The 25,850-nt window shown below is 41.9% G+C and overlaps 1 protein-coding gene across 1 annotated transcript in view; it reads left to right on the forward strand.

Annotated features, from left to right (window-relative positions):
- The window catches only part of LAMA1 (laminin subunit alpha 1), a 134,344-nt gene that overhangs the window by 69,414 nt on the left and 39,080 nt on the right, over positions 1–25,850 (forward strand). Inside the window, exons 18-34 of the mRNA XM_087819301.1 lie at positions 1,407–1,493; positions 2,191–2,402; positions 5,895–6,001; positions 6,310–6,487; positions 7,086–7,222; positions 7,910–8,146; positions 9,166–9,309; positions 9,823–10,002; positions 11,110–11,295; positions 11,815–11,942; positions 12,823–12,943; positions 14,251–14,388; positions 18,694–18,815; positions 21,306–21,392; positions 21,683–21,876; positions 22,799–22,941; positions 24,874–24,963. Coding sequence (XP_087675427.1) covers positions 1,407–1,493; positions 2,191–2,402; positions 5,895–6,001; positions 6,310–6,487; positions 7,086–7,222; positions 7,910–8,146; positions 9,166–9,309; positions 9,823–10,002; positions 11,110–11,295; positions 11,815–11,942; positions 12,823–12,943; positions 14,251–14,388; positions 18,694–18,815; positions 21,306–21,392; positions 21,683–21,876; positions 22,799–22,941; positions 24,874–24,963 — 2,491 coding nt within the window. The remainder of the gene's footprint in view (positions 1–1,406; positions 1,494–2,190; positions 2,403–5,894; positions 6,002–6,309; positions 6,488–7,085; positions 7,223–7,909; positions 8,147–9,165; positions 9,310–9,822; positions 10,003–11,109; positions 11,296–11,814; positions 11,943–12,822; positions 12,944–14,250; positions 14,389–18,693; positions 18,816–21,305; positions 21,393–21,682; positions 21,877–22,798; positions 22,942–24,873; positions 24,964–25,850) is intronic.

Below are 25,850 nucleotides of genomic sequence, written 5' to 3' on the forward strand. Positions count from 1 at the left end.
AAGCCTGGCACCAGCCTGACGTGGCCAGAATTTCCAGCCAGATGTGTGCTGATATCTTCAGAGCAACACTATGTGTGCAGTAAAACTGTGAATTTTGCCCAGTGATAAGTAATGATTAGGGTTAAAAATGGAGGAATGGATTCTTTTTAAACAAAGAAGTCTGCTGTATTTAATCATGTAAGGAAAGTTGTGTGCTGGCAAGGACATTTGCGTACTTTTTCCCCTTTTGTTCTAAAGCTGGTCATCAATTCTTTCACAAGTATATACTGTGTGCCTACCACTGAGCTAGGGGGTATAGGGACACAAAGATGAATTAAACATGTTCCTGGACTTTAAACGTTTTTGGTATAAGGACCAAAATATTCAGCTCATTGAAATGGGCTGAATTCGTTTACTTTATTCAACAAGCATTTATCGCATGCCTGCTATATACTGGGTATCCTAGTAGCTCCTCTGAGTACCAAACTATTCAGCCGTGGCTGCCAGCCCCGGAATCCACAGTTGTGGTCGTGACCACAGTGGAGGACTGCCACTGTATGGTGGGAATTGGCCAGGAATGACTCTAAGGAAGCTCTTGATCTGAGCCTTGAAGGGTGAGAAGGAATTTGAAGGAGCAGAGAGGGGCATCTTGGGCAGAAGAAACTGTGTGCAAGCAGCAGCAGCCGCAGGTCCTGCTTGAGGAATGCAGGCGGGCCGGAGCACAGGCGTGAGGGGAGGGCGCGGAGACGTCTCGGGTAAGGCCTGAGATTCCTGCAGGCCAGCCGTTGGAAAGCCCCCCTCTCTGTCTCTGGTTTACCCTTTAGAACTTCCTCCACTCACACCCAGAGAATTGCCTCATGGGGATTTTTATTTGAAATTCGAGTATATAAAACAGATACAAGCAGGGCTACTGTGATGAAATTGTGAGGGACTCCCATCCCATCCACCCCCACACCTCCTTTCACAGGCCTCCCCAAGACTTAGGAATAGTTAGGAAAGACCCTGATCAGCAGAGGGGTCCTTTGGGAAATGTGATTACTGAAGTGTGTAAGCTAGTTCACTCTTGACCAGTGTGGACTGGTCTCTGAGGCAGGCAGACCAGTGCTGGGGACCCCAGAGGAGAGGAACTCAGAACAGACCTTTTTGGAGGAGGTGACAGCTAAGTTGGACATTGGGGATCAGTGGTGTGAAGCCAGGCAGAGAGGGGGAGAAGCACACTCTGGGTGGGGGGATGAGCATGTGCGGGGAGCAAAGAGTGTCCAGTGCTATAGGTTTGGCACAGGCCAGGATCCTTGGGTTCTGGGCTAAGAATTGAGGACTCAATGAAAGTTTGTAAGGACAGGAGTGGTAGAAATTAAGCACTTAAACTCTTTAGAAATTCTACACTATCCACTGGAAAATTGCATTCACTTCTAATATTTTGACAGTTTCAGCCCCACCTGCCACCTAGATGCTGGAGATGAAGTGGTCTGTGACCAGTGTGCCCTGGGATACTCAGGAACTTGGTGCGAGAGGTACACTGCGTCGCTCAAATGTTTTCCAAAAGCTGCATTAAAAAATTGCTTTAATATAAATTCTATGTGTTTATTTTTAAATGCATAGTTAAGTGTGGTTTTAGAGTTTGGGTGTGTAATTATTATTTCATATAACTATAGAGAAAGGCCAATATATTGATTAAAAAATTAATGTTGAAACTTCCTGGGAATTTTTTGAGAAGGACATTTGAGCTCCTTGAGCTAATCTGAGTTTTCATCAATAACAATAGGAATCAGTGTGGAGTCAGTGCTTACTGTTCACACATTTAAATATCCCATTACTCTGAATAATTCCGTAGGGGAGGGGTGGTTTGATTAATAGCTGTCTTCTGGAGCCTGAAGGCCAATGTTATCTGTCCCACACGTAGGTCTCAGTCCCGAGTCTGGTTATAGTCCATAGGAGAGGGTGATACCCCAGAATGCTGGGATGCAGGTCAAGCTGGCCTGGGGCCAGGTGCACACCCCCTTGGATTTATGGCTCATTTTGGACGCAGTCCTTCTCAGTGAGTGAAGGAAATCTGTGAATGCCTGAACTTGGAGTTGCATTCCTTCCACAGTAAATCTTATGTAACCAGAGTCAGTCTGATTGATTAACCATTCGGAGAGCCCCTGGATGCTGGGGTAATGTCTAGAGAAACTGCATTTATTTGGATCCCTCTTTTTATCTTTTATGCAGATGTGCAGACGGTTACTATGGAAACCCAACAGTGCCTGGGGAATCCTGTGTTCCCTGTAACTGCAGTGGGAATGTTGACCCCTTGGAGGCCGGTCACTGTGACTCTGTCACTGGAGAATGCCTGAGGTGCATTGGGAACACGGATGGTGCCCACTGTGAGAGGTGTGCTGACGGGTTCTACGGGGATGCTGTGACTGCCAAAAATTGCCGAGGTGAGCTTCTGGGCTCTGAAGTCTCCGTCCATTTACTTACAGGCGTCAAAAAGTGCTGAGGTAGATTTAGCTGAGTGGTTCTTGTGTTAATGCTGGGTATAGACCCAAGGCCTGAGCCGTCCTCACCCACCTTATGTTAGCTCGATCAGCTGCTCCACATGAAGGTCAGACGGCCTAGAAAAGATGCACCTTTTTATGCGAGGAGAAGTGGGACTTGACAAAGTGCTGGGCACTGCTCCCAGGGACTGAGATGACGGAAGAGTGGTGTTCAAAGCCTGTCACGTGTGTGAGGGAGATGCTAAGGGGTTTCATGAAGCAGATGGAATTTCAAGATGTGGTGTGGGAAACAGGAGACTCCAGCCCTGGAAACTGCATGTCTTCGTGATCTGTGCCTGATCCACATTGCTCTGCAGGGCTCTGCTTAGGCCCTTGAAATTATGGATCAGGTAGAATCACTCATTGAGAAAAACAGATTTTCCTGTGCCCCAGATAACAGAACTAAAGCCTAAGGGCTGATACAGCCTTCAGATATAGATATATATTTGCATAGTTTTTCAAGGGGTGAAAGATATCAAATGTCAATTATAAAATTTTTGGAAAATTTTACTATAAATGCTGAAGGCCTATTATGCTATTACAACATGGAGACACAAGAGGGTGCTAGCAATACAGAAAATATGTTTTTACAGGCAGTCTGTATAAATGAACAATCTTTTATTAATAATTGCTATTATAATTGTTGTTATAGAAGGATGTAGAAGCTGTGTGACCTATAGCAAGTTACATATATTTCTAAGGTTTAGATTTTATACTGAAAAATAGAGAAAATTATAGTGCTTTCCTCCTCAGTTGTTATGAAGGTTAAATGAAATACTGTCTGTAACATGACAGGCACAAACTGACCAGCACATAGTGTGATAAATATGATATGTTATTATTATCATCAGTGTTTTGTGATGATCATGCTCACAGTGAACTTTGAATTTTCCCCAGAGGAAGGGGAAGCTATAAGTGAGACACAGAGGGGGAGGCACAGAGGGAAATAAGTGAGAAACAGGGAGAAACCAAAGAGTGGGTATCCAGAAACCTTGGTAAGAGGGAGCTTCAAAAGAGAGAGAGTGGCCAGAGGATCCCATCCCACAGAAAGACATGGCAAGATGAAGACTGAGACTCTGCTCACCCAGTTTGCACCTGGGAAGTCCCTGGAAGCTCTAGGAGTTGTTTTAGCAGATAAGGGGCCAAGAGAGCACCGGACAGAGCTTGCTAAGGGGCAGGAAGGGAGAGAGGGAGAGGATGGGCTTGCCAGGGAGATGGAACCTTGGAGAGAAAGTTGAGAGTGTGTGTATGTGTGAGTATGTGTGTGTGTGTTTTCAGTGGGAGACAGCTAAGAATGGTTGGATGCTAAAGAATGTTTTAAAATACAGGTTTTAGCCTGGCCGAGCGTGGCTCAGCAGTTGAGCTTCGACCTAGGATCCAGGCCGATCGGGGTTCGATTCCCAGGCCGGGCACATGCCTGAGTTGTGGGCTCGATCAATGACTCTCTCATCATTGATGTTTCTGTCTCTCTCTCTCCTTTCTTCTCTCTGAAATCAATAAAGATATATTTAAAAATAAATAAATAAATAATAAATAAATAAAATAAAATATAGGTTTTAATATTATTTAGGTATGACAAGGCTAGCAGATTGGGAGACAACTACCACTGAGAAGACTGTTTGATACTCACAGATGCCGGCAGGGGGGTTGCCATGTGGGGAAGCACCGGGTTGGTCAGGAGGGGAAATGTGAACTAAAGCGTTTATTGTGGTTTCCACAGGAAGGAAAGGGCGAGGTTGGGAAAACAGGTTTAGAATTAGTTGGTTTCAATAATTTCCGCAGGCTATGGGTCAGAAGGGCTGCCCCTCGTTGTCTGAGGCATGGTCCTGGGGTGATTAGGGCAGGTGGATAGTGGGGTGTGAAAGCCCAGATGAACCTGAGAGCCCAAAAGAGGAGGCAGTGTGGGCTGTGGATTGGCTGGTTTGCATATGAAAGGTGTTGTAGCTGTTTTCTGTCTCTAGGAATTGAACAGCCCTGGGAGACATAGTGTCTCCAGGGTCTATGAGGCCCCAGAAGTCAAAGCATCAGAAATTCAGGAAATCAGAAGGCACATTTAATACAAAGAGTCATCAGTAAAGTGTTCACAGTTTGGCTACGGGAATGGACAGAGCAGGAATGGGCAGCAGTGAGTGGGGCCCACAGCACTTCACTGGCCTCCACAGGAGCTGTTAGCATCAACCCGCTTAGAGCAGAGGAAATCTCCGGTGACTGAGGCCGGTGCTTGGCCAATGAGTCAAGGAGGCAGAATCCCCACCTTCTCGCCTTCCAGTTTCCAGCGTCTCCCACTGCTCTGCCTGCCTCTGCAGTGTGCTGCACACCAGGTGTGCTTGGGCTTGAGAGAATGCGCCGTTCTCCTTCTCTCCATCACATCACTATCCCATGTGACAGAGATGGTGCATCTTCTGAGTCTAAGCATTCATAAGTATATTTTGAATATTTTGTCCCCGGGATATTTTGTCAGTGAGCACATTAAATATATTTTTTTTCAATCATTAATTTTCTTTCTTTTTTTAAAAAAAAATTATCTTTATTTCAGAGAGAGGAAGGGTGAGGGAGAGAAAAAAATAGAAACATCAATGATGAGAGAGTCATTGGTCGGCTGCCTCCTGCATGCCCCCCACTGGGGGATTGAGCCCCCAACCTGGGCATGTGCCCTGACTGGGAATCGAACCTAGATCTCCTGAATCATAGGTCGATGCTCAACCATTGAGCCACGCCAGCCAGGCGAGCATATTAAATGCCTTAAGTGAAGTGCATGTTGACAGCTGTGGGATGAATATCAATTAAACATTTCTTGGACCCATTAAATTGGATCACTTTGAAAAGGTGGGGGATTTTGTAGCTTTAATCATCAACATTGTAACTAGATAAGACTGAAAAGTCTAGCCTGAAGGTAGGTATATTAGAACTACAAATGACTCATGAGTTAGAACAGGGAAATATTTTTCGTTGATATATCATATTTATCTACATTGGTATGACTGAGCTTTAAAATATTCAATAAACATAGACATAATTGGAATGAGAGCAAATGGCTAAATTGATTTGAAAATCTCCATTGCATGTTTTTTAAATGAAGATTTATGGATATACATTATTGGGTCATTTTTTAAAATTTCAAAGAATTTATGAAATTGGTTGTTAGTTTGCTAATTATTATCTTAATAGCTTCACTAGTTTTTTTCTTTGTGATAGCCTCTTCTACCAACCTTATTTTGTTTACTCTTCAGAAAAACATTAAATATTTAAAGTTATTGCAAAGCAATATATGTTTTTGTGGGTTTTTTAGTTTTTTTATTTGAAACATGAATGTTTCCAAATTTTCCCTTGGGGATTGAGGGATTGAGGGCTCTTCTAACCATACCTGGGAAGGAACAGTATGTTTTTGTGTGCTAGCCTGTGAATGCCATGGAAAGGGCTCTCTCTCCGACGTCTGCCATCCAGAGACTGGGCTGTGTGACTGCAGAGCACATGTGACCGGACAGCAGTGTGACCAGTGCTTGGTAAGATGCCTGCCAGTCATTGCACACAATTAAAGTATTTGCCAGCAGTATCTATAATCGACACCTTATCCTTGGTTCAAATGCAATGAATTCGTGACTGCTAGGAAGAGCTAGCACCCCAAACATGACAAGCTGTGCTGTGCATCTCTATCTAGAGAGGGCGATTCAGTCTACAAAGGAGTGGAATGAGGTCACAAACACTTAATGATTCTATGAAACATCTTATGTTTGATTTGGAAAACCTAATATTACCAGTCAGTTGTTAAGACGCATTTTGGCTTCCACAATTCTGCCCTTCTCTGAAACAGCATGGCTATTACGGGTTGGACACGGGGCTCGGCTGCCTGCCCTGTGACTGCAGCCCGGGCTCCATGTCAGACGACTGCGCTGAGGAAGGCCAGTGTCGCTGCGTACCAGGGGTCGCCGGGAAAAGGTGCGACCGGTGTGCGCGTGGCTTCTATGCATTCCAGGATGGTGGCTGTAAACGTAAGCTTCTGAATTCCTTATTGAGGCTTTATCATAATGCCCAGACTTTTCTTTGAGTCCTCCTTTGACTCTAAATCCTGTGAAATTCCTTTACTTTTTCTCTTTTTTACATGTAGGATTTTATTCCTTTTTTCTGTTTCCCTATTCTGGTCAGGTCTACTAATCGAGTGAGCTGAGGTTAATTACCTAGCTTTGCTTAGCTTTAGTTTCCTCATTTGTAAAATGGAGAAGCTAATTATAATCTCCATCCAGGAGTATTTTTAAGGTTGTGCATAGTCTTTAACACAGCATTTGGCATGCAAAAATTACCCAATAAAATACCAGCTCTATCTGTTCTCCCACCCGTCCAGGCTTTTCCCAGGCTTTCCTTTCTCCCACTGTGTCCCGATTACCTCTCTCCCAGCAGCATCTCTTGACTGGGAAGAGCAACCACCTCCCATGAGTCACACAGGGGCCTTGGAGATCACGTGGCCTCTTTTAGGAACTAGAAGAATGACTTAGATTATTAATAAAAGGGAAATAACTTGTAGCATCAGCTCTTACCCCTTCAGCTGCCCCAGGTGTCCTGATATAACACCACTGTCTGTCTTTGCTGTAGCCTGTGACTGCGCTCACACTCAGAATACATGTGACCCAGAATCGGGGGAGTGTGTCTGCCCTCCTCACACTCGAGGTGTCACCTGTGAAGAATGTGAGGACGGATACTGGGGCTATGACCTGGAGCTCGGATGCCAGGTGTGTGCTCTCATCTCCGCATCTTCTTACCTGAGAATTACTTTGCCATAGCAAGTTTCAGGCCTCTTCTTTTATCTATTCACTTGATTTTCACTTATTGAATAGCTATATTTAAAACTCAATGTGGATTGTAGGACTCAAAGTTAAGAAAGCAGCATCCTTAAAATACATTATTCTAAATTTTCTTTAAGAATCTAGCTATGGAATTGATGGTTAAAAGATCAAAATTTTATTAGTTCCTTTTAAATATATTCTGCAGTGTATACTGTCTTTCAGGACAAGGGCATAAATCATTTTATTGTGGAAGAATGTCCAGTCTTTGAAGGTTCCAATTTCCTATGTAACTTTTTTCAGTTAAACTTAGATATAGTTTGTGTTTTGAAAGTGGAAAAATTACTTGGCTTCTAAAATAATGTTGCTGGACTGTTTGGACATATTAAGCAGATTGAATTTCAGGTCATGGCCTTGGCCCAATGTGCGTGTGCTGCAAAGATGTACAAATGTCCAGCAATGCAGTCCCTGCCTCCTGCTGGCACGTGGCGAATGAAGCAAATCCACATAGCAATAGGGAGAGAGACCCATTCGTTTGTTTAATTTCCCCACATTCAGTGTTTTCCTGTAATCCCAATGTATGTACATGAAAATGTAGAAGCTGCCTTTTTACTTACTTAAGTGTTTTTTTTCCAGGCCTGCAATTGCAGTAGTGCAGGATCAGCCAGTCGTCACTGCGATGAGCGCACTGGCCATTGCCAGTGTAAGCCTGTATTTGGTGGACCGAGCTGCGATCAGTGCTCCCTGGGTTTCAGAGACTTTCCAGACTGTGTGGCCTGTGACTGTGACCTCAGAGGGACCTTGGAGGACACCTGTGATGAGGAACAGGGTCTTTGCAGCTGTGCACAAGAAACTGGTACCTGCTCTTGCAAGGTATGTTTCCTTGGCGCTCCAGTTTCTTCCTCCGTCCCACTCATCATTATGACCTTTGGGCTTTCAACTATTTAAATAAGCAGCTAGCTTTTGGACGCTTCTTATTATGAGTTCACACTACCTTCTAGGTCTGAGTTTAAGTCTGTCTATGCTTTTCTAGAACTATGGATGATTCTTAAATGGGATCTTCAGTGGTTATTAAAAGTGTGAGACAATGGAACTGATTTGAGAAGCACTGAGTTTTCTATCATGTGTTCCAATTGGCTGAGTAGCTAATTTGCCTTGGGTATACGGGAAAAATAGATATCACAGGGTTAAGGAAATTTGTGATTTTAGAGCTGGTAAGTGATTGTTCTTTTGTATGTGCTGGCCAGGCTCAAGGAGATTTGTGCCTGTTTTCCCACGAGGTAAGATTTTAACAGCATGCTTAATTCCACGTATTTACATTAGTTTTCCCGTTGCGCTTTGTTAGAAGGAGGTCATTGGCCACATTCTCTGGTTTTTTTCCTGGGTCTTGTGAGATGGATGCCAGACAGTGGTGGGTTAATTAGTGACGGGATGAAGAAGGGAAAACTCATATACTCACTATGGCCTGGGAGTAGTGGAAACATCAGTGAATATTTTTGGCTTCCCACATTTATGATAGCAGCTCTCATTACAGATGATCTGAACTGGAGGGACCTGGTCCATACTTCCCCACGCTGACTGATCACCAGAGTCGCCTTGGACCTCCAGGAGGATTCTGGGGCCCCTCCAGGAGGCTCTCATCAGGGAATCTGTATTTTCCTAAAGCTTCCAAGATGATTCTGATTATCAGCTGTGTTCAGGAGTCACTGATTGAGCTTTTGAGACAACTGATCCTCAGAGAGGTTAAGGAGCTTGCCTAAGGAACAGCTAGTTCAGGGATGTTTGTTGATCCAAAATTCTTTTTATGGTTTGGCTTATTTCATTTCTGTTTTTTCAGAAATCGTGTCTCTTTTTTTCAGGTAAAAACGAGTCTGTTATTTTTCCCCCTTTAGGAAAATGTCCTTGGCCTTCAATGCAGTGAGTGTCGCGTCGGCACCTACGCTCTCCACGCTGACAACCCTCGGGGGTGCACCCCGTGCTTCTGCTTTGGGCTGTCCCAGCTCTGCTTAGAGCTGGAGGGTTATGTGAGGATGCCAGTAAGTTAGACATGCAGTTAACATGTTCTGTGTTTAACCCCTCTCCCCTGGGGAGTCAGTGGTGCTGAGGAGAAACCGTCAAGTACTTCTGTTAAATTTTTTGCTCTTACGGCATCAGAAATGCTGAGACACTAATTTGGGTTCGTTATGAATCAGAACTCTGCTTCTGCTGTCCAAAGAAATATATGGAGCTGGAACTAAAAGCATTCAGTGTTGCTCCTTAGCTGATCTACCAAAAACAGTAGTTGGAGAGAAGATAAAGTGCAACATCTCAGCTGTCTCCTTCATATAACTGAACCTTGTCCCCGTAGAGCAACAGTTTGACCCTAAATGCGGTAGCTTAAAACATGTTCAGTTCATTTTAATGCAGACATTTAAGTTTAAAGGAAAAGTTTCTATTCCTGTTTTAGTAATGAAGCTGTCTTCTCTGTGAAATAGTGGTAGACTCTGACAAATCAAAGGTATGGAGTTAACTCATGTTCTAAAGTGCGTTTCCCTCCCTTCTACGTCTAGATAACGCTGGGCTCAGATCAGCCTCTTCTGCGAGTCGTTTCTCAGAGTAACCTCAGGGGCACAACCCATGGGGTGTATTACCAGGCCCCTGATGTCCTCCTAGACGCCGTGACAGTCAGGCAGCACGTCCATGCAGAGCCATTTTACTGGCGGCTGCCAGGGCAGTTCCAGGGAGACCAGGTGAGGCCCACACCCAGCCTAGAGCCCTACACATTCCTGGGGATACAGGTAGCATTTGAATCACAACAGCTTGTGCTGGCCTATCATTAACTGAAGAGGTTATTAATTTCCTCTTCTGAGTGGGGATGGAGAAGTATAACACTTATAAAAATCCTCCTACATGTATGGATTAATTTTCAAGTCTTTTAAAGTTCAAATCATATTCATTTTTTCTTTCTTAAAGCAATCACTCAAAAACATTTATTGTTTTTACTGATATAAGCTCAATATAATAAGCTTGGGTGCTGTGCCATCGACTCTTTCTCAAGAAATCGTCACCCATTCTGGGGGAAAGAATCTCAAAGGGCATTGCTTGCATTTTTGTTTATATAAACATGGGAATCATGTGTGAATTCACCCTCATCTTTAAAATTTGCAAATATACATCCAGTAAGCCTACAGACATAAATAATTTGTAGTTCAAAGGAGCTTGAAAGTAACTGGGACCATTACCACATTGATGGTAGTTGTGGAGCTTGCCTTTGTTAGCATCAAGAGGAAACTGGGAGGTGATAGGTATGTCTGTGATTTTGATGCGGGTGAGTTTCACAAGTGTATACTTATCCCCAACCTCATCAAGTTGTATACATTAAATATATACAGCTTTTTACAACCAATCATACCTTAATAGAGTGGTTTAAAAAACTAGTATGGTCCACATATGAGTGGAAAGGGGGAGGGGAAGGGCAAAGTTGGTAAAGGGGTCAAATATTACATAGTAAAGTAAGGAAATTAGACTTTGGGTGGCAGGCACACAACAGAGTACACAGATGTTGAATTACAATGTTGAGACCTGAAAATTATATAATGTTATTAACCAATGTTACCCTAATAAATTTAATTTTAAAAAACTTTGTAAAAATCACTTAATAAAAGGGCTATAGCTTGAGTCAACTTAAAAATCCAGTAATTAAGTAGAATTAGAAGGAAGCAAATTCTAGACAACATATTCCACCCACATGATGTATATTTAAGATACAAGATTTCCGAATGGCAGCAGGCTTGTAATGAAATATTTTTAAACTGATGCTGTGTCAGAGAAGTAAACAACAATTTACTATTTGATAGCTCATGGCCTATGGTGGCAAACTGAAGTACAGCGTGGCCTTCTATTCCTCCAATGGCATGGGCACCTTCAACCTTGAGCCTCAAGTACTCATCAGAGGAGGCCGGACCAGAAAGCAAGTCATTTACATGGATGCACCCGCACCAGAGAATGGAGTGAGACAAGAGCAAGAAGTGGAAATGAAAGAGGTGACCATCCTTTTCATATAAGCCCCACAAAGGATGTAGTGAAGTCACTAAGCTGTTAGTAAGAGAGTGAACTAGGAGACCCTGGGATCAAAATTTCAATGAGTTTAGCAAGATTCTAAAAATGACCCAAATTCCTATTCTCAAGACATGGATGTAAGACTTTTGTTAATTGGAACTGCATTTAAACCCTTTATCTTGGTACATAAGTCTCCACCTGTGTGGACATGATGGTAAAGTCTTTGGGCTTGCTGGACTCTGGGCAGTGTATATTCATTCACAAGTGGCTACTGACTGGCCGGCTACTGTGTGACTGCCATGGGTGGCATGTGTGGATAAATGAGACTGGCACTGATGCTGCCCCTGGGAGGTGACGGATCTTCCTCAGTTAAAGTTAGCATCATGCACACAACCGGGCTCATTTCTGGAGAAATATATAAACAAATCACTTTCTTGGTAAGTTCATATGCTTCTGAGAATTTGTACTCTGAATTTTTTATTTCATGTGTGTCTCATCCACAGAATTATTGGAAATATTTTAATTCTGTTTCTGAAAAACCTGTCACACGCTCAGATTTTATGTCTGTTCTTAGCAACATCGAGTACATTCTCATCAAAGCATCTTACGGTCAAGGGCTACAGCAAAGCAGGTACTTGGAAACGTCTAGAATTTTAATAATATTTTTCTAATGTGAAAGCAAGTGAAGGGATTTGATGGGATTTGATTCACTTCACCCCCATTACCTGCTATCTTTATTAATATATGTATTTCTGTTCTCCACCAAAACTTCATTAAATTTTAATATTAGTGTGAAATGTATGAAGGATGACATAGATCATCCATCTCCCAGACTAATGTGGATATAAAATATAAGTACATAATTGAGGATAAAATGTAAAAAAGAAATTGTAAGTTCTGCTATTTTCTGCCCTTAAACTGCAATGTTCCTATCTTTGTAAATAACATCAAGAATGCTGACACCTTCTCATTTCGTACTTAACCAGTAAAGGAAGCCACTAACCTTTGGGCAAACTGGTACTTCAGGAGGTCTTTCAGGTATACTTTCTGTAACATTGTTTTTTTTAACCTCACCCTAGGGCATGTTTTCATTGATTTTAGAGAGGGAAGAAGGAAGAGGGAGAGAGAGAGAGAAACATCGATCAGTTGCCTTCTGTACATACCCCAACTGGGGATCGAACCTACAACCTAAATATGTGCCCTGACCAGGGGTCAAACCTGCAACCTTTTGGTGTACAGGACGATGCTCCAACCGACTGAGCCACCGGACCAGGGCTGTAAAACTATTTTTCAGTCTAAAATGTGCACAGAGGAGCTTCACTGTATAATGACAGTATAAATGTGTTTTCACACATTTCCGTTATAATCCTGAGCAGGAACTACTCCCACACTGGCAAGGAAGCTTGGGCTTAGTATATGTGCAAATATTATTATGTAATGTGCTGTTTCTAGAAAGTGTGTTTCTAAAAATTAGTGTTTCCTTTTATCCTTCTTAACACAACTGTTCCCAGGATCTCCAACATTTCCATGGAGATCGGCAGGAAGGCTGACGAGCTGCACCCGGGGAGGGAGGCAGCCTCCCTGTTAGAGAAGTGCGTCTGCCCTCCTGGCACGGCTGGACTCTCATGCCAGGTAGGGAGACTGCGACTAAAGTCCGTCCTGGTTGTGAGTTGAAATATGCTTGTTACAGCAGCTCCAAGTGCTGAACAGAACTTATGCATATCTATTATACTGCTTCCCTTGAAGTTCTGATGTGGTAAAATATTCATAAACATAAACTTTAGCATCTTAACCATTTTTAAGTGTACAGTTCTGTAGTATTAAGTACATTCACATTGTCGTACAACCAATCTTTAGAATTATCCACCTGAAAAAACGAAAACTCTGTGCTCATTAAACACTAGCTCCCCGTTCCCCTCCCTCCAGTCCCTGGTAACCACCATTCTGTTTTCTGTACCTGTGAGTGTAACTACTCTAGGTACCTCGTACGAATGGAACCAAAAGACAGTATTTGTCTTCTTATGACTGGCTTATTTCTCTTAGCATTATGTCTTCAAGGTTAATGCATGTTGTACTATGCATCAGGATGTACTGCTTTTTCAAGGCTGAATAATATTCTATTATATGCATAGATTCAGTTCTGTGGGGCTTATACCCAGAAGTCGAATTGCTGGATCATGTGATAATTCTGCTTTTAATTTTGAGGAGCTGCCAGTCAGCTCTCCAGAGTGCTGCACACAAGCATTTTATATTTCCTCCAGCAAAGCACAAGGGGTCCAGTTGCTTCATATCCTCAACAAAACTTGGTTTTTGTCTGTGTTGTCGTCCTTGTTTTGATATTAGCCATCCTAATGGGCATGAGGTGGTATCTCATTATGGTTTTGATTTGCATTTCCCTAGTGATTAGGAATGTTGAGCAACTTCTCGTGTGCTTATTGACCATATATGCATCTTCTTTGGAGAAATGGCTACTCAAGTTTTTGCCCATTTTAAAATCAGATTATTCCTTACTATGCAGCTATAAAGAAGAAGTATCTCGTACCCTTTGGGACAGTATGGATGGACCTGGAGAATATTATGCTGAGCGAAATAAGCCAGGCAGAGAAAGACAAACATCACATGATCTCACTTATATGTGGAATCTAAAGAACTTAATAAACTGATGAACAGAATAAATTCAATGACATGGAAGCATAAATCAGACTGATGAATGTCAGAGGGAAGGAGGAGGGCGGGTGGGTGGAGGGGAAGAGAGTAACCAAAGAATTTATATGCATATATGCACAACCCAAGGACAGAGAAAATGGTAGGGAGAGGGATTGGGAAGGGGGGTGGGACGGGGTGGAATGAGTCATTGGGGAGATAAAGGGACATTTGTAATATTTTAAACAAAAAATAAAATAAAATCAGATTATTCCTTTCCTTCTGCATCTCCTCAGGACTGCGCACCTGGTTACTACAGAGGGAAGCTTCCAGAAAGTGGTGACAGGGAACTTCGACTTCTTCTTGCTCCTTGTGTGCCCTGTAGTTGTAACAACCACAGTGACACCTGTGACCCTGAAACGGGGAAGTGTCTGGTATGCTCGTTTGTGTGGGTGCTTGCTTGAAGGTTAAAATTAGGGTAGACAGTGAACCTTTAAACTTCCAGCTCAAAGTCACACCGGTCCCTGGTTTAGAGAGACCTTACATTTAACTAAATATAAGATATACATGTGTATCCTTCAGAAAGGCCTAGCTAAGTGATCTGAGATCACTCGTGGAAATTCTTTTATAAATTTTGCTTCCTTGAATTTGTTTGTGGGCATCATTTGGGAATTGGTTAAATGCACGTTGTTTTTATTTACGGTGCCGGTGGTTATAGTCAAAAGTAAGTGACACCTTTACATCATAGAATTTGAAGAGTCACCTGGAAGTTTTAAAATAATTTAAATATATCTTTATTGATTTCAGAGAGAGGGTAGGAGAGGGAGAGAGAGAGATAGAAACATCAGTGATGAGAGAGTCATTGATCCGCTGCAGCCCGCAACCCGGGCATGTGCCCTGACTGGGAATTGAACCCTGATCGCCTGGATCCTAGGTTGACGCTTAACCGCTGAGCCACGCCTGGCCAGGCTGGAAGTTTTAAAATAATTTAATGTCAGTGTTGAAAATTTATTTCTCTGTGTAAAGTATTGCCCTCTTTTTGCATTTGTAACAATTTTTTTATTCTCGTGGCTGTCTTAGTTTGCATTTGCTTTTCAACCACCTTTCTCTAGGCCAAGATAGGTCTCGGGGACATGAGGAGAACTCTGATCACTGAAAAGGACCACATGACCCAGACAGAAGTCCTGTGGCCCTGGCTGAGCACAAACTCTTGTGTTCATGATTTTGCTTAAGCTGTCATGGCCTTACTGATAACTTAGAATAATCAGATATTCTTTCCCTACTCCTAAAAATCTCATCCTTTACAGTAACTTATGTGGAAACATCGGTAACTTGTATAAATTGTGCCAGGGCTAACTTGCCTCAGGTAAAATAACTAATTGAAGGAAAATGAACTGCCCACCAAGATAGACACCCTCGGAGCTTTAGAGGCCCCGGGTGTGGCCCAATCACGAGGAATGGGACAGAGGAACTAGGATTGCCTGGCCTCCAGTGACACTAGATCCGTCTTCCTCTTCTTTTACTCAGAAACATCTTTCATATGTGAAATTTAAAAGCAATTTCTACAAAAGAAATAGCTAAATTACAGCAGTGCACAGGTGAATTTAGAAACTGAAGTACTTCATGTTTTTCTCAATTAAAAGATATGTGTTAACCTTTGCTGACCCCATTACATATGTGGAGTGAAAGCATTATTCCAGTCATCCCAGGTAAAATGGACTTAATGAAGATGCAATTAGCTACAACACTATTAAGAAAAATTTATTCACTCTAATCAGCTGATGCTCTAGGCAAAAATAAAGTGTTAATAGAGAAAATGGGAAAATATCTTTAAGGATTTAAGGAGAATTGATTTCAGGCAACTTAAAGTGAGATGTAATTAACTCGGAAGGTCCCTTGGCCAATCTAAGGGACAAAGGTCACATGAACAGTTTTAAAAAGTTGATCAGTTCTTTCAGACTGCATCTGCAGCTAACTACTTTAACAAGATTATGTACTCCTGGGACATTAAATTATGACCCTGCCTTTCCTGGCCCAAATCCGCCAGAACAAAGTTCAAGATCTTCAGATGACTTGTCAATTTGTACTAGGAAGTACGTGAAAGATCGTGGCTGAGTCTTCCCGGCAGAAACAATGATGGATAGCTTCCAGACAACGCCCTTCCCTGGGGAATGGTTGGCCAGATGTGACCTGGAACCCCTCGGAGAACTCCCTGGGGTCTGTTAATTACATTTTGCAGTAAAACTACAATGGATATACATAAAACCAGAAGACTGGACAAAAGATTGTAAAACTAGATTATTCTGTAATCTCATGGTGTTGAGCAAAACACATTCTGCTTCTTGCTCTTTCCCCATTTTATGGAAGACCTGTGTTCTATGTTTGTCCCTACAAGGTCTTGCTAATTACTATAACCAAAACCCACTCTAACAGAAAATAGTGTCTGGGCTGAGAGCTTGGAAATTCAGGGTTGCAACAGACCTTCTATTTTTGTCCGAGTCCCTTCAGATCCTAAGACTAAACTACAACTTCCATGCCAAATGCTTATTTAATGTATGTTTACACACCTCTGGCAACAGGGAGCTCGGTCCCACAGCAGCTCATCTCATCTTTGGGTGACCCTGATTATTCCTGAGACTGGTGCCCCCCCCCCCCCCCCCCCAGATCATCCACCTGTTGGTATAGTTTTAATATTTGGAGTCACTGAGACAAGCCACAGCTCAAATCTGTGCGTGAAAAGTGGCAGTATCTTAACAAGTAACTTATAAAAACATTTGATAAAATTCTTCTTTCACATACCCAAAGGCTCTGAATATCCAGGCCCCTCGGTCAGACACCCTCAGTTTACAGGGACATGGTAGTCACCTGGGATAGTTCTGAGTGTTCACCATTCTGAGGTGTGAATGCTAGCATCTGACTGAAAGCATGCCGAGAGCCCATGCCCAGTCACTGTTATCTCTCTTAAACTGACCAGACACTAAGACACTTACATTCTTTCCACAAGTTTAGCACCTGGGTCCTTGCTCTTTGAACTTGGGACATTACCTTCCTCTTCAGTCTTCATCTGGTAGATCTCTTTGTAGTGTATTTGGTATAACTATTCATTTCCATTTGACAAAATCTCTTAAGCACTCCCTATGTACTTGTTAGAGCACAGGTGGGCGTCAGGACCTTTCTGGATCTGATTTTGTCATCCAACACATAGGATGTTTCTCCCTCTTCATGTCACCGGGCCTTTGGTGTTATCATAGAATTGATTGCTTGGAAATGGGACCTGCAAGAGGGTGGGGAGACCGAGGAGCAGAGAGATACCCTGGGAATCCCTGTCCCCAGATACCCTCTTCCTGGAGATAGGACTTGGCCCTTTTCCATAGAAAAATTGACAGGGATTCTCTGTGCACTTCCCATAGCAACCAAAGCATGAACAGGTTTTTCTTTTTTTTTCAAACATATCTTTATTGATTTCAGAGAGAGGAAAGGAGATGGAGAAATACAGAAACATCAATGATGAGAGAGTCATTGATCGGCTGCAGCCCCCAACCTGGGCATGTGCCCTGACCGGGAATCGAACCCCAATCGCCTGGATCCTAGGTCGATGCTCAACCGCTGAGCCACGCCCAGCCGGGCTGTTTGCCATTCTTTGGTCTTTGGGGCTTCTTGTCGTTGATTCTCTAAGATCATGAAAACCAGGGAGTTCATATGTTAGGGGGAATTTTTAATGTTGCGGTTGGAGTTAGCATTCAAAAACCAAAAAATCTGATTCAATCTTGTTTCACCATCTAATATTTATTCCTTATCAGCCTGGTATAAAATACACACACACACACACACACACACACACACACACACACACATATATAATCAAAACAACTATTAAACACATTTTCTTTTTAAGAAAGAGGTTGAAAATATTACTTCTAAAGAGATGTCAGTTTTAGGAGCCAAGTGGATCCCAGTAATATCTATTTTCATCAGGTGAAATAGGAATATAATTTTAAAATGAAAAATACTGGAATTATTTTAATTTTAAAAAAGTAAAAATAGTTTTTTAAACATGTAAAAAGGTTTCTTTCTACATCCTTGCTTGCTCCCAGAATAAAGCCTGAGTCAGTTTGTGAGTTTGCTGCATCAGACAGAGTTCAGTGCCCAGGGCCAAACAAAAGCAGAGTTCGTGTTGGACTCAAATGTCAGGAACTACTTGCACTTTTAGCTTAAATTTTTAAAAATAGCATAATTTTACATCCAAATGATGATGTAAAATGTAACTAGAAATTATGTGGTAATTGAAGGAGTCTATTGGTAGTGCTTAAAACTCTGCTTTTCCTTCCCTGTCTGTTTCCTAAATCATTTATTCACCCACTTCTGCTCTTTCAACTCCCTACATGTGGTCATTGAATCCCGACCATGTGCAAAACCGGTGTGCTTCAAATCACTTTTAAGCCACTGTACATTTTAGCTTCATATTTTAAGGATCAAAAGCTAGCTGCTCTATGGATATTTTCCATTAGGAGAATGTATTAGTAATTTCTAGGCTGTGTTGGATGAATGCAGTTTTATAATGAGCAAGGTCACAGAGCTGGCAATGTTTCCATGATTTAACAAACACCAAAAAAAATGCCTCCCTTAAGAATTAAAAATAAACTGACATGAAACGTGGTAGTGCTTAGCTATTACCAGATAAGGATGATTTCTAACAATTTCCCACTGTTTCCTTCTTCTTCTGCAACATGGGGCCGCAGAACTGCAGCGATAACACCTCTGGAGACCACTGTGATGTGTGTGCTCCCGGGTACTACGGGAAGGTGACTGGCTCAGCCACCGACTGCTCTCTGTGCACCTGTCCTCACGGCCGCCCTGCCAGGTGAGCTTGTGCAGGTGCGCCGCCACACCTGCGCCGCCACAGCTGGGGATGGTTCAGTTTTCAGCCCCATTTTCCAGGGTCTGTGCGGCCTATTTTAATTCCTATTCTCCATGTGTTCAGAAGGGCTACTTTTAAGAAAAAGTGGTCAATTCTCACAAGCCCTTGAAGAAAATCTTTTCAAAAGGAAAGTATCTGTGTTGGTATTGGGATGTGAGAATAGGACCAATTAAAGAAAGGACTTTCAGTTTCTGTGGGGGTTTTTAAAGACTAATTTTAGCCTCCAACCTATGTATCCAGTGTGCCTAGAAGTGAATTGTTATTTGTTTTATGAATAATGATATAAGGAATTCTGTTCCTGTTTAGTATACAGGAACAGGTTAGAATTTATATTTGCTGACAACCAATGAAGTGCGGAAATGCTACATAGTGATGAGAGGGAGACCAGGTTCTACCTTGTGTTCATGATGCTTGTGTAGAATTACCTGCGCACCAAAAAGAACCAGAGATTTTAAGTGGAAGTTGGAATATCTGTGGGTCCTCTTTAGTTTTAATGAAAATTGTAATTCATAAATATCACTTCATTATTGCTTAGAATATTTGATAAGGCATCGAACACCTATAGATCAAATACCAAAATTTAATATACTAAAATGAAGTTTTCTTTTTGATATTTGTTTGAATCTCCTATCTGTTATTGTATCCAAGAAAGCTGTGCTTGATGGTACCACCTGAGAGGCACTGTGTGAACTTCCCTTGTAAACTATCAAGCATCTTAAAATTCACTGTTACTATTAATGTTCTGTATTAAATTTGTATATAAATTCTGACTCATCAGTTCCACTCCTGTAATCTAAACTATAGAAATACTTGCATATGTGTGTAAAGATGGATACAGTTTATCATTGCTGGTACTCCTGAGAAATTGAAGAGGAACTGAGATGCCTGCCTACAGGGGGTTGATACAGACATTGTGGTACATACCTAGAGTGAAATGTTGTACTAACACTGAGAAAAGAATAAGGTATATGTATATGTACAAAATTGGAGAAACATCCAATTAATTCATAATTGTGACTATATAATGTGATGCCATTTTGGAAAAAATTTATACTTATGTATATTCATAGCCATAGCTCTATGGCTATATGTATCCAGAGAAATATTTGGAAGAATATATCTCCCTTCTACTCCTTATATTTTGTGATATTTGAATATTTTACTTTTTCAATCAAAAAAGTTTCTAACCATCCCCAGAGCTCATGTTAATAAATTAAAGTTTACACTACTAGGAAGAGCCTGTGAGGCTGTGGAGGGTTTATATGTGCTATGCACCTGAGGGGCACTAAAATACATGCTTTGTTTTCTACACATTCTGTTTCCTCTGAAGTCTGTCCCTTTACTGTTTAAGGAGGGGAAAAGTCAGAAGTGAGGCGGGGCTGATCAAGAACCTTGTAACTGCTTCTGGGAACTTCTCTTAACTGGCCCAAAACCCCAGACTACCCTAGTGGTTCTTCAGTGGTTCGCAGTCCCCAGCTGAGCCTCTAGATGGTGCATGGTGCATTGGTAATTTAAAATGTGGAGGCAGAGGTTGTTGAAAAGAAAGGAAGGAATAAGCCCAAAGCTGCAGTCCATGAGTGAGAGGGATCAGTCTGTGAGTGGATATTAGCTTGAGTGGCTTTATACTTCTGCTTCAGATGGATTCTTCATGTGCCTCCCTACCTCTAGGTCCACTCTTCGCTTTTCTTTGCCTCACTGTTTCCTGCTTGCCTTTCATTACAGCCCGTCATATCCACCAGCATTTTCCCGGCTCTTTTCTCCCTACTGGTCTTTGTGCTTTCTCATGGTTATATATAGCTCTCTCTAATCACATTTTCATCAAATAAGTCAGATAATTCTTCACCTAAATTTCAGACCAAGACCCTTCAGCTGGGAAGCTTCCTTCTTTGGTGAATAGTTAGGGGAGCTCTGTAAGATCCATCTCCTGCCCCTCAGCACTCACATGGTTGTCACTGGGCTGGTGTCTGATGAGTGTCTACTGGATACAAGAGGTGCACACTTGTGTACTGATTACGTGTTTATTTTCCTTCTTTTTGCCCAAATAGATTTTAAGCCCTAAAAACCTTAACTGTACACTATAATCACTTAACTTTTATTTATTTATTTTTTAAATATATCTTTATTGATTTCAGAGAGGAAAGGAGAGGGAGAGAGAGAGAGAAACATCAATGATGAGAGAGCCATTGATCAGCTGCCTCCTGCACACCCCCGACTGGGGATCGAGCCCGCAACCCGGGCATGTGCCCTGACCGGGAATTGAACTGCGATCTCCTGGATCCTAGGTCGATGCTCAACCGCTGAGCCACGCCTAGCTGGGCAATAATCATGTATCTTTTAGAACAGTATCATGTACCCTAAGAGTAATGAACAAGTACCATAAGACAGAGTTGAAATCATATATCTGAAAATTCAAAAAAATATATTTTCTTTCAGTTTTAGTCCCACGTGTGTCCTGGAAGGTGACGGCGATTTCCGCTGTGATGCCTGCGTTCCGGGCCATGAAGGCCAGTATTGTGAGAGGTGCGTTGTGGCGTTATCACATGGAAATTGCTAGGCACATCTGCTCCTTTTACTGGCGTGACCGGAGTCATTTTCAGTTGGTTGTGCAGGACCAGTACTCCAAAACTGACTCTCCCTTGTGCGGAGTGCGTGCGGGCGCTTTCCGCGCCGTCTCGCCCCCTCTTAGGAAGTGAAATGTGGGGTGAGGAAAGGGGACCTGTGCTCTTTGCATGTCATTTGGCAGAAACGGTTTCTCCGTTAACTCACTGGCGTTGATACTGTTGTCTACCTGCATATTTTCCTTTCTGTAGGTGCTCCTCAGGTTATCACGGGAACCCTCGAGTGCCAGGTGGCACCTGCCAGAGCTGTGACTGCAGCCCGCGTGGCTCCGTTCACCGTGACTGTGACCGCGGGTCGGGGCAGTGCGTCTGCAGGCCAGGGGCCGCGGGGCTCCGGTGCGAGCAATGTGAGCCCAGGCACGTGCTGGTGGAGAGCAACTGTATAGGTGGGTAGTTTCTTTCCTAAACGTTTAAAGGTGGTTTTTCCTCTCAAATGTTTTCCTATTACTGTGCCCTCTGGCGTCAGCAGGATAAAGTCCTATTTTAACTAAGCATAAGTTGCTATTGTATCTGCCAAACTGAACTTTTCACAGTTCATTTGGAGCTGAGCGTTTATCTCTCAGCAGCACAGCAATTCCAGCCTCATAGTTTATCTGCTTAATATCCCTTTAATGGAGCCGAGTGTCAGTCAGCCCAGAGAGGGAATGCTTATGTGGGTTGTCATTTGTGTTACCCAGATTTTACTGGCAGCTTCAGCTCTTGGCTGTTGTGGATATTTCTTCCAGTTCTGATTTATTTTAATAGCAAGTACATGAAGTAGTCATCTGTGGATGTCTTGTCAGTGGTTCAAGGTGAAAGGGAGGAAGTAATGTCAGGATCATGGCGTTCAAGAGCTTTTTTGCTTTTGTTTATGTGTTCGTTTTAAACAAAAACACACCCATTATTTTTCCCAGTCTCCTTCATTTGTATTTGCTGAAGGTGTGTCTGCAAACTACCTGAGGAAATGACAGACCAGGCTCTGCAAGAAACCACATTTGGAATTCATTGCCATTGGTCCAGCTCAAGGAGCAGTGTAATGCAACGTGCACCAGACCTAGGACCCACTCAGATCAGCTGTTTCTTCCTGTGTGACCCTGGGGAAGTCACTGATTTTATCTGAGTCCCAGCATCACCATCTGAGAATAGGGACTTAGTATTTTCTGCTTACCTCCCATGGCACAGGGGGTGTGAGAACGCAGTTCCTGAAAGCCTTGTAGTACACTTTGCCCTTGTTATGATTTTATGTTGTTATTTAAAAATGGCTAATGCACAGCCATGGGAAAATGTGCAGATCATTTTGCATTAATTTTAGCTTTCTTTCCCACTTAGCTTGTGATGACGAATGTGTAGGTGTGCTGCTGAATGACTTAGACAGTGTTGGCGATACCATTCATTCTGTGAACCTCACCAGCATTATCCGTGTTCCACATGGAATTTTGTCAAACCTGGAAAATACAACTAAAGATCTCCGGGTAGGTACCGGGAATACAAAGATGGAAAGGAACATGTGTCATTGAGAGATATAGAGTTGGTCTGGACAGTGGGAATCATTCTGTCTGTCCTCCCACCTCCTCTTATTCCCAGCGTATACTGCTGGGACGTGCCCAGCCTTCCCCTGAAGCTGACCAGGGACCACATTATCCAGCGCTAACTTGTTTTGTTGTGGGGCAGCTTTAATTATTTAAGTTATTCATTAGATGCCTTTTTATAAATTCTTCCCCATGGTCATTTTTCACCTTTCAGAATAAGGCAAAGTCCACTCGCTCTTCTTTATGATAAACCCTCGGATATTTGAAAGTAGCTGTCCTATTACAAATACAGGAAATAAATCTGGATGGTATCTTCTTTAATATCAGAATATGCTAAAGATAACTATTATCTGTAAATTTATTATTCTTAACTGGAATTTTAGGTCACAAAAGTTTCTTTAACCTGGAAGATTGTATAAAAATCTCTGGGGGTATATCACAGTTTTATGTTTAGTCAATCAGGATCTGAGTGTCCCCCCCCAAAAAAATGGTAGAATGTTAGTGGACAGCATTCTACTCTAGTATTTAAATGAGTAGAGTATTCTACTCTAGTATTTAAATGAGTAGAGTATTCTACTCTAGTTGGAAAAAATATGATTCTTAATTTTGCTTAAAACCTATACATTAGAATTTGAGATAATTAATTCACTGTGTCAAGGATAGTCATTCCTGGGTGCTTTTTTTAATTAAAAGCTTTTCTTAGACTAAACCTTTCCTTAGGCCAGTCTGCTTGTGTGTGTGTGTGTGTGTGTTTATTTTTAAAATAAAAAAGGAGGAAGAGTGAAATTTATTTTCTACTTAATATAGACACAGTCAATAAATACTTCTATCGTTCTGGGCCCCAGGCATATAACTAAATTTATCAACCGAGATAAATACTTGATTTAAATTTTACTTATTTTTTTCCTTTTTATTGAATCTATTGGGGGTGACACTCATTAACAAAATTATGTAGGTTTCAGGTGCACCATTCTACAACAAATCATTTGTATACTGTATTGTGTGTTCACCACACCAAGTCAAGTCTCCCTCCATCACCATTTATCCCCCCTATACCCCCTCCACCTCCGCCAAGCTCCCACCCCTGGCAGTCACCATCCATTGTCAGTGTCATGGGTTTTCTCCCTCCCCCACTTCTCAATCCCTCCACTCCCACCACAGTCCCCACAGCTGTCAGCCTACCTGCTTTCTATCTATGAATCTGTCAAATTTTAACTATTTTTGAATGATTTTCTCCCATTTAAACCACTTGTCAATTTTTTAAAATAACTTTTTATGTTTATGTAAAGTATGCAGTAGGTTAAGAGTGTAAACTCTTAACTGTTCATTGTTTTCATTATCTACACAACAACCTTGGGTAAGTCACTTAACTACCCCCTCACCCTGAATAATAATATAGCCACTTTATAGGATTACTATCAGGCTTAAATACAATTATAAAAGTAAAAAATTAGGAGAATGTTGACATAAATTAAGCACTTAATTGTTGGTATTTATGAAGACTTTAACTTAATACTTTTGTATTTTAGCCTCGTAAGCATTTTAAAGTAAGTTTTTTAAGTTGTTAACAATTATGGTTAAAATTGATGTGACTCTGATATTGAAATTAAGCCAGACTCATCTAAGAATAGCAGCAGTATTGGATTCTGCACAACACTCCAGACTTTAAATTCATATCTGTATAAGAAATATACAAAAGATGGCAGATGGGAACATGTTGCTATAATCAAAACTTAAGTAAATGTGATTCATTTTATTTTCTTAATCCAATTCCAAAGAAAGAAGAACTTCTTTCTGTGAACAAAATAGTTAACAGCCAGTGAATCAGAACATTTATTTTGAAGCATTGTGATTGATTCTCTTCATTCTTTGTAGGAATCTTTATTAAAAGGAGATATAGGAAAGGAACTTCTAGAATTTCAACTTGAAGGTGTTACAGAACAAAGAGATGACCTGCAAAGGGAGGTAAATTCTTCACATACAGCACTCACTTCCCACCCAGCTTTTGTAACGATTGCATCAGGGCTGTCTGGACGGTTCTGGGTAGGTCAGGGCAACCTCTTCCTCTCAGAAGCTGTGCTCTGGGTACTTGATGATCAAATTGGTCTTAAGCTTGCCAGTTTTTATGTGTTAATGGGGAAGGCTCCTGACTTAATTTTTATCGTCATGTCTGCTGAGTTGGGCAGTCACCTTGCGACTTGACCATCATTTTCTCTTGTGAATCAAGGGGTGGGACCGAAAGATCCCTGAGATTCCTTCCTTCTCCTAAATTGGCTGCATTAACTGAGCACTTGGTGCACACAGCGGTCAGAGGCAATTCACCCAACTCCAGGAGCACTGGCTGCGGCTCCCTGGGCAGAGCCAGCAGAGCCCAGAGCTCACTGTGTGGCGGTTGTGCAACGTTCAGGCTTCCGGCCGTGCACTTCTGATTTTCTGACTTTGAATGGCAAGTGAGCTTGTTCTGAAGTCAGCAGGGAATTTAATCAGTTTATCTAATGTCAGATGAATGGAATTTCCTCATTCGCAGATGGTGAGGAGGTCCTAGTGTCAAATTTATAATTTTCACTTACGAATTTCATGTGCACATGTATATGCATGTGTGTACTTAGGTATGTATATGATAGTGTATCTATATGTAAATATAGACTTATATGTGTATACAGTAGTGTATGTACACATATACAGGGTGTCCCAAAAAATGTATACACACTTTAATAGCTGATAGCTCAATTTTGAAAATGAAGTATATTTAATAAACACTGCCTTTATAATTATTCAAAGTGTGTGTATACATTTTTTTGGGACATCCTATATGTACCTACTTTGTCCCTTAACATCCACACATGTACACA

Source organism: Miniopterus natalensis, chromosome 7, assembly GCF_054644295.1.
Source record: "Miniopterus natalensis isolate mMinNat1 chromosome 7, mMinNat1.hap1, whole genome shotgun sequence".
Taxonomy (NCBI): domain Eukaryota; kingdom Metazoa; phylum Chordata; class Mammalia; order Chiroptera; family Miniopteridae; genus Miniopterus; species Miniopterus natalensis.